Source organism: Cucumis sativus, chromosome 3 (assembly GCF_000004075.3).
Source record: "Cucumis sativus cultivar 9930 chromosome 3, Cucumber_9930_V3, whole genome shotgun sequence".
NCBI classification, from domain to species: domain Eukaryota; kingdom Viridiplantae; phylum Streptophyta; class Magnoliopsida; order Cucurbitales; family Cucurbitaceae; genus Cucumis; species Cucumis sativus.
Window position 1 is genome coordinate 18,865,446 of NC_026657.2, and position 12,711 is coordinate 18,878,156.

The 12,711-nt window shown below is 33.5% G+C and overlaps 1 protein-coding gene and 1 long non-coding RNA gene across 15 annotated transcripts; both read right to left on the reverse strand.

The window, feature by feature from the left end:
* Positions 1-905: 905 nt before the first annotated feature.
* LOC116402922 lies at positions 906-2,032 on the reverse strand. The gene is made up of 2 exons (XR_004215602.1): positions 1,287-2,032; positions 906-1,135 (listed from the first exon to the last, which is right to left on the reverse strand). It is a non-coding gene; the product is annotated as an uncharacterized LOC116402922 (long non-coding RNA).
* Positions 2,033-3,027: 995 nt separating this feature from the next.
* LOC105434889 lies at positions 3,028-12,503 on the reverse strand. Of its 14 annotated transcripts, none has more exons than XM_031883418.1 (11): positions 8,082-9,117; positions 7,535-7,978; positions 7,157-7,387; positions 6,843-7,081; positions 6,596-6,763; positions 6,397-6,501; positions 6,267-6,315; positions 6,087-6,182; positions 5,787-6,008; positions 5,370-5,481; positions 3,028-3,269 (listed from the first exon to the last, which is right to left on the reverse strand). In XM_031883418.1, the coding sequence occupies exons 3-9, from the start codon at positions 7,370-7,372 to the stop codon at positions 5,913-5,915; spliced, it is 969 nt and encodes a 322-aa protein (XP_031739278.1). In that variant the 5' UTR covers positions 7,373-7,387; positions 7,535-7,978; positions 8,082-9,117; the 3' UTR covers positions 3,028-3,269; positions 5,370-5,481; positions 5,787-5,912. The 14 variants fall into 14 exon arrangements, with proteins under 14 accessions (XP_031739278.1, XP_031739276.1, XP_031739274.1 ...); XM_031883416.1 differs by adding an exon at positions 5,595-5,694 and having other exon boundaries at positions 3,028-5,454; XM_031883414.1 differs by adding an exon at positions 5,595-5,694 and having other exon boundaries at positions 3,028-5,481.
* Between the last annotated feature and the right edge of the window lie 208 nt (positions 12,504-12,711).

A 12,711-nucleotide genomic window follows, 5' to 3' on the forward strand; every position in this document is an offset into this window, starting at 1 on the left:
TCCATTAATTGATTAAAAGAATCAAACTAACATAATATATAGAGTAAATCTTGGCCTAAGAGAATATAACTTAGCTCTAAAAAAAAGTAAGAAAAAGGTAGAATAAACTTTTGACTAACCCTTAAAAAAGATTGAGAAAAGAAAAAAAAATATCTATACTACTCTTGTAATCAAATTTGAAAATTTTCTTATTTGTGAATTGTATTTTATTTACTACTTTTTCAAGGAGAGATTACAACGTTAGAGGTAAAAGGAACATGTTTTATTCACAAAAGTCACCAATTTTGAATAAAGTAACGAAAAATAATACCTAAGTACATTCCAGATAAAATGCTTGAGTTTTATTTATTATTTTTTAAGAGAGAGATTACATCGTTAGAGGTAAAAGGTACGGGTCTTATTCACAAAAGTCATTGACATTAAATAAGATAACAAAAAATAATAATTAGGTGCATGCTAAGTAATACCATTTTTTGTGTTTCTTATTATATTGTTCGATCATTCAATTTGTTATATGTTAAATTCTTTTTTCTTTTTCGAAATGTTAAAATTTTCTCTGATGTGAGTGATGGGAGAGATATGTGAAAATGAGTGTATTTTGAAATACTCTTAAGTATTATCCTAAAACAATAACAATAAGGTTGAACTCAAAATTAAAATAGAGTAAGTGTACAACTTTTTTTTGTATGATATATGCTTTTCTTTTTGTTTAAATTTTTTATTAGATATCATTTTTATTCTTAGAGTTAAACATTTTAGAATTTTGTTTCTTTGGTTTTGTGAATTTTTAAATTTGTTTAATCTATTCACATGTCTATTTTAGTCGTTAAATCTTATATGGCTTGAAGCCATACCCATTGTAGAAATCTTAACAAATTAGTTATCCATTTGTAAAAGAAATATAGTTACAAATTAGTTAGAGCATCTTCTTTTAACTTGTGATTTAACTAGAGTTTTAACTAGAGTCATAATGAAGACTATACATACCTTGTACCATTTTGAAATTACAATCATATAACTGAAGTAACATCTTGCTCAAGCACAGTGGACGTAGGTATTTTCTGAACCACTTTAAAATCTTGTGAGTTCATCTTCTCCTTCTTCCTCTCTTCATCTTCTCTCATCTCACCATCTTCTAAGATCAAAAGCCAAAAGAAGAATTCAAAAAAACAAAGAAAAGAAAGAAAGAAGAAGAAAGCTTGGAGAGCTTTACTTTAATCTTCTATAATCTACTTTACACTCAAAGAGAAAGAAAGGGGAAAGAAAATACAGTAGAGAGAACTTACTGTTACATGCAAAGAAGTGTTTTTTATGTGTTCATACACATGGCTACCCCTTCAAATTGATAACAGGGCCGACAGAAAGATTCAAGAAAGGTTCAAAAGTTACATTCTTGATTTCAAGAAACTCAAAGATGCAGTAGCAAGGTATGATATTGAGACTTTTGATGGTTAAGGAGATTTTACCTTATGGAAAGCTAAGATCAAAGTCATAGTCGATCAGCAAAAGGCATTGAAAGCCCTCACAGATCCAGAAAAGCTACCTAAAACAGTGACTCGAGAAGACAAAGAAACTATGGAGAATGTAGCCTATGGTGCCATAGTTTTAAACTTAAGTGATAATGTTCTTAGGGAAGTCATTGAGAAACAACTTATGGAATATGGATAAAATTGGATGAAATCTATAAGTCCAAAGATCTACCTAACTGTGCATACGTAAGGGAGATGTTCTTTACCTTCAAGATGGATGACAACAAATCTTTGACAGAAAATCTTTAAGAATTCAAGAAGCTGTCTTCAGATTTCAAAGAATTGGGGACAAGATTAGTGACGAAAATAAATCGTTTATTCTACTCAACTCACTTCCAGAAGCATACAAAAAAGTAAAGATGACTCTCAAATATGGAAGACAAAAAATCACCACATACAATGTTATTTCAGCAATAAAAACCAGAGAATTAGAGCTTAATTCACATAAAAGAGATCAAACAAACGGTGAAGGTTTGTTCTCAAAAGGGAATAGCAAAAGCAACTCAAAAGAATACAAGAATCAGAAAAATAAATCAAAGCTTGAATGCACATTTTGCTACAAAAAGGGACACATCATACATGATTGTTTCTTTCTAAAGAAAAAGCAAAATCAAAAGAGAAAAAAAGAAGAATAGCAAGAAGAACCCAAGGCAGAAACTGAAGGAATTGAATTTTCATAGCGAAAGCGTGTGAACGCCGTGCAAAAGAATTTCAATTTGAAACACAGAGACACTAGTACAAAAGTGGTCTATGACGACAGTTATTTACTGTCGTAAACTAATTTCGCGACAGTTATTTTCAGTCATAGAAGCGGGAGTCATGGAAAGTCCTTCGACGACAGTTTTCAAAAACTACCGCAATAGGTTATTTTATGACATGAAATAAATGTCGTTAATCAACATTCAACGACTTTAAATAACTGTCATATTTTATTTTATGACAACAAATAACTATCATCATTTATGTATTAACGACGGTTAAATAAATGTCACGAATTCATTTATTGTGACATTTATTAATTGTCATGAATATGTTATTCGCGACAGTTTTTTTTTATAAAAAATGTCATTGTTTAGTTATTGACAACATTTTTTTCCAGTTAACGATTGTGCAATCATGACAGTTTTTCGATAACGTTAAATGTCATTGTTTTGCAATTGACGACATTTTTTTGCAGTCAAATATATTGCAATCGTGACAATTTTTTTTGAAATTGTCATTATTTATCTATTGACGACATGTTATTCATGTCACATATAGAGCAATCGTGACAATTTATTTTGTTAAATAACTGTCATCGTTCTCCAATTTACAACAAGTAATAACTGTCACAAATTCGTTTATTACGTCATTTATTTCCTGTTGCACATTTCTCAATTTACTATAGTTTTTTCCTGTTCTCCTTGCCGCTCCACCATTACACGAATCATTTGAATGACAATAATGTAGCTGAGAATGACAATTTTGAATTTATACAAGTTTCACACCCATGTACAAAAAAATAGCCAACACTTTAATATATATACACTATAATACAATTTATAATATTTGTACATCTCAATACAAGTTTCAATAATCCACATATACGGAATCCTAGCCCTTAATCAAAAAAAAATTTAAATAGCATTAGAATACATCTAACAAGATTTTCTACAGAAGCATAAACGACCAACCGAGAATGTTCGTCTCTGGAAATGTTCTTTGAAATAAAACTCATGAAGTTGTTCACTCTAGTTGAACCTACAAAGACAACATGAATATAAGTATCCATAACACATACATTTGTGTACCAGCATTACCACAACAAAGAAGAAAATGGAGGATTACCATGTAGTAATTTGAATGTAAAAGAACCATTATATATATCAAGAACTTATTTCCTAACCATGTACTTGATGAGCGTTTGTAGAATTTAATATCAGCAACCAAAACCTATAAACTAATTTAAGAGTGAGCTTATGTTGTAAAATAACGGCTTAGAATAAATATAATAGAGGAACGCATGAATTTCATTTGCCACATGGTCAAAAACATTCCTTAACAAAGTTTTGCTTCTGTTTCAAAATAAACTAAGCTTGGGAAGATCCACAAATTGCTTAGGAACAAAGTATTTTTAGTTGCAATGGACTAAACCATTGCATATTCGATATCAATATCGTACGTTTTAAATTATACGTACACTCAATGAGTAACTAAATAAATGTCTCAACAAAATACAGAACACAAACAAGAACTTGAACACTTGATTCCATGAAATGAAAACAAGCACGTGAGGACTACATTAGGCAAACAAAGCAAACAACAAGTTGAAAAATAGAAGAAAAAACCTGTGGATTTAAAGTTGCCTTGGAAAGATGGGTAGTTTTGGGTGATTCCTTTGCGTTGCATGAAGATAAATGGACTTCTCTGCTTGGTCTTGATCTTTTGTTGGTATATTTTCTAAATTTCTTTATAAGGGTATATTCAAGAGATGATATGCTTAGTTTTGTTTTAGAATTGGCTTATCAAAGATAGTTGGTTGAAGTGGAAATAATAGTTTTTTAGCAAATCCTGTATTGTGAAGTGATGCAGAGTTCTAGTATGTTACTCAAGTAGTAGGATCAAAAAATTTGGGTGTGTTGTGAAGTGTGTTACTCAGAGTTCTAGTGAGTTCTAGTGATCTTGATCTTTACGAAGTATTTTGGGTGGTCAAAATGGACCAAAATGGATTGGCTTGTGGTTAAAAAGGAAAGATGAAAACTTATATGCCTTTGAAGGCTCTCTGTTCAAATTTTCAAAATCTATTCTCAGAGAAGTACAACTACTCAGTTGTCACATCAAATTACCACTCTTCTTTAAGTGTAAGGATGAAGAGAACTTTTTTAGCAATTCATAGATGATGGAATACCAGATTTTGGAAGACCAGACAAGTGATGGAATGCCTTTGAAGGGTCTATCTGCTACTCTTTCTCTCCAGAATACACATACAAAAAACATACCCCCTCTCACTCTCCCCTTCTCTATTCATTTTACTACCCCACTCACTGTGGTCCCCCCTCTCTAAACCGTCCCACTCATGGTGGTCCCTCTTCATATTCTGTGGGTTGGATTTGTTTTTCTATTTTCATTGTGTATTGGATCTTGTATTTAGTGTTATGAGATCACAAATTGCAACATCAATTCAAGCTTTTGGATTAATTTTGAAGTTTCATTAGCTTTTTCATCTCTTCCTTTGGTGTTTTTTCTTTTCCCTTCTGGTTGAAATTTCTCTTATGTTTTCATGGTGGTTCCTTTAAAGGCTTTCGTGAATGGAAGCTAATTTAGGGTCAAGACATGTTTGCAAGCTCTGTAATAAGAGTTTTGCTTGTAGGAGATCCTTGGGATGTCATATGAGTTCTCACTTGACCAATAATATAGCTAATAATGATAAGAAACAAATGGTCACTGCAAGAAGAAGTGGAAGAACGAGATTATCATATTACAGATGGCAAACAGAATATGGTAATGGATATCCAATCTGATAATGAAAATGAAGTTCCTAAGAAGAAGAGAAAGAGATCAAGGAGAAGAAGAACGTCCAACCAAATGGTCACTGCAAATTGAACAACTTCTTGGGTCGTTCCTAGTCCTTAGAACAAAAAAGCTACGACAATACATGTACGAAAATTTGTAATCCTTAGAGTTGAACAGTTTGTATTAGGCAATCATCGCAAATAAAGATGAACTATGAATAATTGTGTACCAATTCTCTCGGATTATTAAAACGGATAGGAAGATTACAGCAACTACTCAGGTTCATGAACAAAAAAAGTGCTACAGTGAATGAAGGGTTCATGTGAAAACATACATGTATCGACGTACCATTCATTGTTGGTTTGCGACAATTTAGGTCTATAGCTTCTTACTTGAATGAAGTGCCCAACATTATCCCATGTGTATGACAAAGCTGTCCATATTTTGAAAAACCGCAGTACTGAATTACAAAAACCAATTAGACAGCACAATGCAAAAACATACATCTCTAATCCCTAATCCATATATTAAACATTCAAAGCTAGTGAACCAAGGACACAAGCAAATAAACACCTTCGACAGTTATTTGATTGCAAGAAGATTCATATCCCAATGCAGTATGGCACCAAATAACAAAATTCCATGAGCCAGTCACATATATATCGAACTCTTCCTAAGAAACAAATAAGCAAACACACATTCATATCCACTTACTTAAAAGCAAGTCACATATACTTAGATGTGATAAAATAACCATTCACTTACCCTTTTCATGCTTAAGTCTGTTCAAAACAATGTGCTTAACATTTTCTTGTGTGTCGGGTTTAACAAAATTATATTAACAAAAAATCCCCACAAAATACTTCAAAAAATGTTGTTTTCTAATCGGCGCTAAGCACGATGTACGTGCTTAGAAAGGAACTCTGCCAATTCTGATCTAACTTCATCAATTTCATCTTGAGAGTACGTAGGAGGTAAACTTTTCATCTGTAGATAATAAAGTGGTTAAGAATTATTTTCATTCCAAACAATGACATAAAGTGGTTTTAAAACTCTAATACTTACGACATCTACAATCGAAGTACTCCTCGCAGAAATTATGTCCCGCATGAATCGCATAACATAGTACCTGCATTCTACCACCCCATTTTGTTTGGGACACTGGATGTAGAATAAAAAAAATACATGTGAAACGTTTAAATTAATAACTTATTTACGACTATCCTACTGGTCAATGCCACATACCTTAACAACCTTCCAATTTGGTTTTTTCTTCTTTGATATATTGAATGACCTACCACATAATATAAGATTGTTACATAATTAAAATAGTTGCACACATAATAAAGACATTAACGACAATCATATGTCCTACATTTGAAGCACTTCACTCATGTCTCCGTCAATCTGATTCTTCAACGGGTCAATCCAATATGCAGCACCCTTTGTAGGATTAACAACGACCAATGTCCAGTGATTGCTAAGAACACATTTCCACCATTATAATAAATTAATATTTTAATAGTGAATTCAAATTGTGAATGTTAATGAAAATGTCATTATCATGCGCTTACCCAGAGTTGTATGGGAACAATACTACTTGGTCATACTCGGCTCCGAGAAGTCGAGCATTCAACAACTGCGCACGCGATTGTTTGTAACTCGAGTAACTTACAGATCCGGCATCCATGAACTTGAACAAGCTTGAACTTCGTCCTTGTACCATAATTGTGTGAAGGTACCTACACAATGAAATGGACATTACAATTAAAAGGAGACCGCAAACATCAATGACGTATATATATTAAAAGGAAATCTTACATCATGTAAGCATCTAGACATGATGTGCATATTGGTTGCATTGACGAGAAATCCCTCAGTGACTCAACCATAATGCAACATTTTCTCTTCACACTGAATACCTCTGAAGGCGTGTTTAGTTGAATCGATGACCCCATATGTTCAGCGAGTCTAACCAAACACCAGAGCACCACTGGAGCACGTAGAAATGTTGCACTAGAGAATGTGGACAGATCCGTATTGAAGCCCACAGTTTCCTTCTATCACAAAAAGTTCAACTACTGTTAGTATAATTTGATGCATAAAAACTCCAATACAATAAGACAGACAATTACCTTATCATTCCTAGTAAGAACAAGATGTCGTGGCCACATTAAATGTGATCCGACTTCATGCGTCAGTTTGGTGACTCCTTCCTTTTTCGGTTTCAGAATCACACATTGGCCATCGAGGACAACATCCACTAATACCTTGATGTTCTCACCGTCACCTTCAGCATCAAATATTGTCCCATGTGCAATGATAGTATCTTTAGTTTCAAACGCAAGCATACACGGAGTTCCAACCTACGTAGAATTATATGTTAAATATGTGCACGTAAAGTTAGTCAATACGTTTTCAGAGTTATGTCTAACTGCTTACAAGATTAAACACATATATAGAATTGTTGTGGAGCAGTGTGCCTTAATTAGTAAAGTATACTTTAAACTAACCTTCAAGTCACTTGATATTGTGTCCCCCACATTTTCTTCTTTCTTCACTTATGTCACAACGTCTGCCGCTTTATCTGGTACTGAATCAGAGGCTACGTCTTCAGTCTCATCATCTGAAACCCATTCGATTGATGGTGTTCCTTTCGAACACATACTAGGGTCTTGTTCTTCTTCATCTCCTTTCGCACACTCATCTTTTTTCATTATATGCAACTCCGCTTTTAGCTCGATAATTCGTTTGGCCATTTGATCATGTTCCTCATACACTGTCCTCTCCTCATTACCTTCTTTAGATTCCATTGGGGTATAGAAATATTTTTTCTTAGTCACGTACTTCCCCACGCCTCGGAGTATGCCCGGACGATCTTTCCCTCCCAATGCCTGGGTGAAAACATCGTCACTACCAGATAAACTACGTCCCTTCTGGTTGCCCATTAGATCGTCCTAAAATAGTGCACGAAATGGAAATTAGAAGATGTGAAACCATAGTAACAAAAAAAAAAATGGAAATTATAAGTTGCCAAATTTTCTCAACTTGTTAACTTACAATGAGACTGGCAATGAGATTGTAATCTGTATGGATGATGTCTTGGCAAATACTTCCTGTGTCCCATGTATGACATTTTTTTTCCATGTTGCAATTTTATTGAAGTAGTCTCCTCTCCACATATTGGACAAGCCTTATATCCTTTCACACTAAAACTGCATAGATTACCGTATGCTGGAAAATCGTTGATGGTCCACAATAAGACAGCCCGTAGTGTGAAATATTCTTCCTTATATGCATCGAAACAACGAACTCCATCCGTCCACAACATTTGTAGATCATCAATTAAAGGTGCTAAGTACGTATTGATATCGTATCCCGGTTGCTTTGGACCTGATATTAACATTGTCAACATCAAATGTTTTCTTCTCATACACAGCCATGGTGGAAGGTTGTATATTGTAGTGATGATGGGCTGTACGTCGTCGACATATCTCCAAATGGGTTAATTCTATCAGTAGACAAACCCAAACGAAGATTTCTCGGTTCTGACCCAAAGGTTGGCCACATGTGGTCTATCAACCTCCATGATGGAGTGTCAGCCGGGTGTCTCAAAATACCATCAACTTGTCTATCTATTGCATGCCAACCCAAGTTCTTAGCATTTTCAGATCTCTTGAACATTCTTATAAATCTTGGAATTATTGGAAAGTACCACATCTGCTTAGCAGCCACACCACTTTTTTCCTTTTTTGAGTTCTTAGCGATCTTCCACCTTGACAAACCACACTTAGGGCACTTGGTCAACTTTTCATATTTTTTTCTGTACAAGCAACAATCATTAGGGCATGCATCAATTTTTTGGTAACTCAGTCCTAGGGCACCAAGTGTTTTCTTCGCTTCGTACAAAGAACATGGAATTTCGTTGTTATCAGGTAATAGATCACTTATTATGGACAACAATTCAGAGAAGCTAGTATTTGTTGGCTTTTTGGCTCTTAATCTCAAATTAATTTATTTTAATTATTCAATTAATTTATGTTTTGATGATAACAAATCTGATTTTTTTTTTTGACAATTTTATTAATTTGAATAGACCATATCGTAGAGCTTGGAAAAATGATTCTAACGCCTCTTGAATCACCCAAATCGAAGTTCAATGAAGAAAATATTACTAAAAAAAGCTTAACGAAAAAATACCCGAGATGGTGACGTGGCGTCCAAGCATTCAATTTGAACCAATTAAACAAAGCCACTTGGAGCAATGAAGGAGTAACAAATGTGGCTTTTTGTTATGTTTTATTGGCTTTTATAAAGAAAATGAATTTAAAAAGAAAATGACTTTAATATTATTATTTTTCCTTGTGTCTAACGGCTAGTTTTTTTAAAAGATGGTGAAGTTGCTTTATTGGTTTCTTTTTAAACAAAATATTTTGAAAAGACATATTATTATATTATTATTTGTATTGTGTCCAAGACTAATTAAGTTTAAATCTCAACCATTCATTTTTTTTTTACTTATATCTAATGATCCAAAATGATTTTGAATTTATTTTTCCTCTCTTTTTAAATACTTCACTTTTCCCAAATTTTTTTTTAAAAAAATCATTAAATCTTTACATTCCTCAAGCAAAAAGCCAACATTGTTATTCTCTCTAAAGCTTCCAATTTTTATTCTTTTCATCTTATTCTTAAGAGCTTCTTATTGTATTGTGAGGATTAAATTTGTGAGCTTCAAATTGTATACTTACTCTTTTAGAGAGTTTTCTTTTGTATGATTTAAAAACTTCAACATATTGTAACGGTTAGATCCTAACCCGTGGAAAGGATCGGGTTTACTCTTGAACCCGAAAAAGGAGCAAAAATCGGTTTGGCTCAAATCCGTGGAAAGAGTCCAAAGAAGATTTTCAATCAAAATCCCAAGAGGTGCTTGGGAAAGTGGATGTAGGTTGAGTTTAACTGAACCACTGTAAAATTACGGTATCTTCTTCTCTAACTCTTTTCTAATTATTTTTTAATTTAATTTTAGTTACATATTCTTATTGGTTGAGTTTGATTGCATACTTCTATTCATATCTTTTTATCAATCATGTTATTTAACAAAGTTTACAAAGTTCTTTATTTAAATTTAAAAAATATCTAATTAGTTGATTTTATTTTTTATTTGTCAAAAGGTTTATTTAAACCCTATTCACCCCCTCTAGGGTTGCCATACCGATCCAACAGTATTAGTCCAACCATACCTAACCTTCAGGTTATACAATCTCACGAGGGTTGATAACTTTGTGAATTTCTTACATCCTGGGTATAAGGGTTTCTTCGCGTCATCAAACATAGTGTCGAAGGTATTTGATGCATTACAAGATTGTTCTTGAATAGATTGAACCGTATTAAATAAATCGTCGTTTTCATCAGTTTCACCCACTGTATTTTCCATCGTGTTGGTAACATTATCTGAGTTCAGTTCTTCACCATGCCAGAACCATACCTTGTAACTCTTAACAATTCCATTGGCACACAAATGATACCGAACTGTTGAGACATCCTTAAGTAAACGATTGGCGCAATTCAAACATGGACATCTAATTGAATTAAGACCTTTGGCATGACTCAACCCAAATTTAATGAACCTTTCGACTCCTAAATCATATTCTCTTGACATCCTATTTTGGGTCATCCATGACTTGTCCATTGTGTAGAGGTCTAAGTTGGCCTCGAAATAAACCCGATTACAAAAGAGATTATGTGCCACAACTTTTAAAACTCAAACTTTCAAAATGGTAGATAATCCTCAAAGTACTTAATAATTTATTTCATACCATTTAGGAATTTTCTAGCTGTATTTGAAACGATTGTGGAAGGAAAAAACGTCACACATAGACACACAAAAGTATATTTTCCAAAATAGATAATCAACATCAAAATTATATATACTAAAGAAAATATTGTAACTATATATACGAAGAAAATATCGTAATCAACATCAAACTTAGTCCTAACAGCTGGTTTTCAGCTTAGTCTTAAAAGTATATTAAAGAATACTTCATAACTCCAATGATCCTCTAAATTTCAAAACCAAATACATGAGCGGTATTGTTCAGCTTTTCAATCCACCCATAATTTCTCACATCTATATATCATAGTTCATCAAATTCTTATCTAAATATGATGCTGATTTTTCTCCTTCTAATGAAAGATCAAACTTTTGAATTTATAACAAAAATGTGCTATATGAAAAGAAATGCCATAAATCAAATGTTCCTCGTAAACAATCATTGAGAAAGAAACATTATACTTAAGATTGAGAGAAACAAATCCACCTATTAACACTCAAATACCATGAAACATTCTACTAAGACTTGAGTCAATTCAGACCTCCCCTATTGGATTTTGTCGACTTTGACAGTTTTAAAGACTTTCGTCCCTATTAAACGAACCACTCAAATGCCATGATGAAAACTAATGAAATTTGTTACATTAATTTGAAAGGTTGTCTCATTACCACATTAGTGATGGAACCATCTTGAAGGAAACTTCTGGACTAGGTTCAACAACCCCCAATTAGCATAAAACATTTGTTCTTTCAAGTTTTACACTCAATTGAAGGACAATTTCCTTTACAGCCATGATGAATGATGAAGGGAATTAGTTGACAATTAATTATAACAATAGTTTGTCTTTAGTTAGTTGGTTAGGGTAGGTTTTTATAAGTAGTTTGGTTTACATTGTACAACTAATTAGACCAATTTTAGATTGTACCACAGTACACTGCCATAAATTAAAATTGAAGAGAAATTAACAGTTAGAAAACAGAAATTGGGCATAACTCAAACTCACAAAATAATATCATGTAGTTGCAAGAGCGAATTAAGGTCATATAACAGAAATTCAACGATAATGACTGAAATTGGGAAAAACTGAAACTCATAAAACAATCTCATGGAGACAAAGAAGAACTTCATAGAGAGAGAAAGATATATATATAAGGAAGAGAAGCTTACCGGCGGAGGGGTGACAACCGACGCCCACAATTTGAAGCTTCAGGTTGATTGCAGAGGTTTGGAGAAGACGGGGGTGGTGGCGACGGGTTGGTGGTGGCAACGGGTTGGTGGAGGAGGTTTGGGCGGACGGGCAGGAGGGGGGTGGTGGTGGCAACAAGACTTAAGATGGCCGGAATGGGGAGAAACACGAACGAGAGGAATGGGGGAAATTTAGGGCACAACGCGCGCGGATGGAAGGAAGAAATTGGGGAGAAAAGATATTAAATTTAGGGCACAACTCCCATTTTCACCGTTTGTTCTGTATTCGTCTCTTTTTAATTTCTTTTTGCTTCACATTTGAAAAGAATAAAAGTAGTCGGCTGAGAAAGAAGGAGAAACTTTTTTATTTTATTTATTTATTTTTGGACATTTTGTGATAAGGAGAATAGCACAGAGGAGAGAAAAGAGAGAAAAGAGAGGAAAAAAAATCCTTTTGGCACCATTCGTTGCTAACGTGATATTTTTAGTTTAAAAGGGACGTGGGAGAGGGAGATAGAAAGTGGAGAGAAAAGAAAAAGTGAAGATGGGCTTCTATTAGTTTTTTCTTTTCTTTTTTGTTCATTTATTTATTTTTGCTCACATCAACTTACCCTCTTCTTTTTCCTTTCTTTTTTTAAAGAATTTTCTTTATTCTTTAATATTTACTATTA

Coding starts and splice junctions, on each gene's coding strand:
- LOC105434889 (XM_031883418.1), bottom strand. CDS start 7,372: ATGCTTGCGTTTGAAACTAAAGATACTATCATTGCACATGGGACAATA. Junction 6,502..6,595: donor TTGTTCCCATACAACTCTGG/GTAAGCGCATGA, acceptor ATGTGTTCTTAG/CAATCACTGGACATTGGTCG. Junction 6,009..6,086: donor GTACTTCGATTGTAGATGTC/GTAAGTATTAGA, acceptor TATTATCTACAG/ATGAAAAGTTTACCTCCTAC.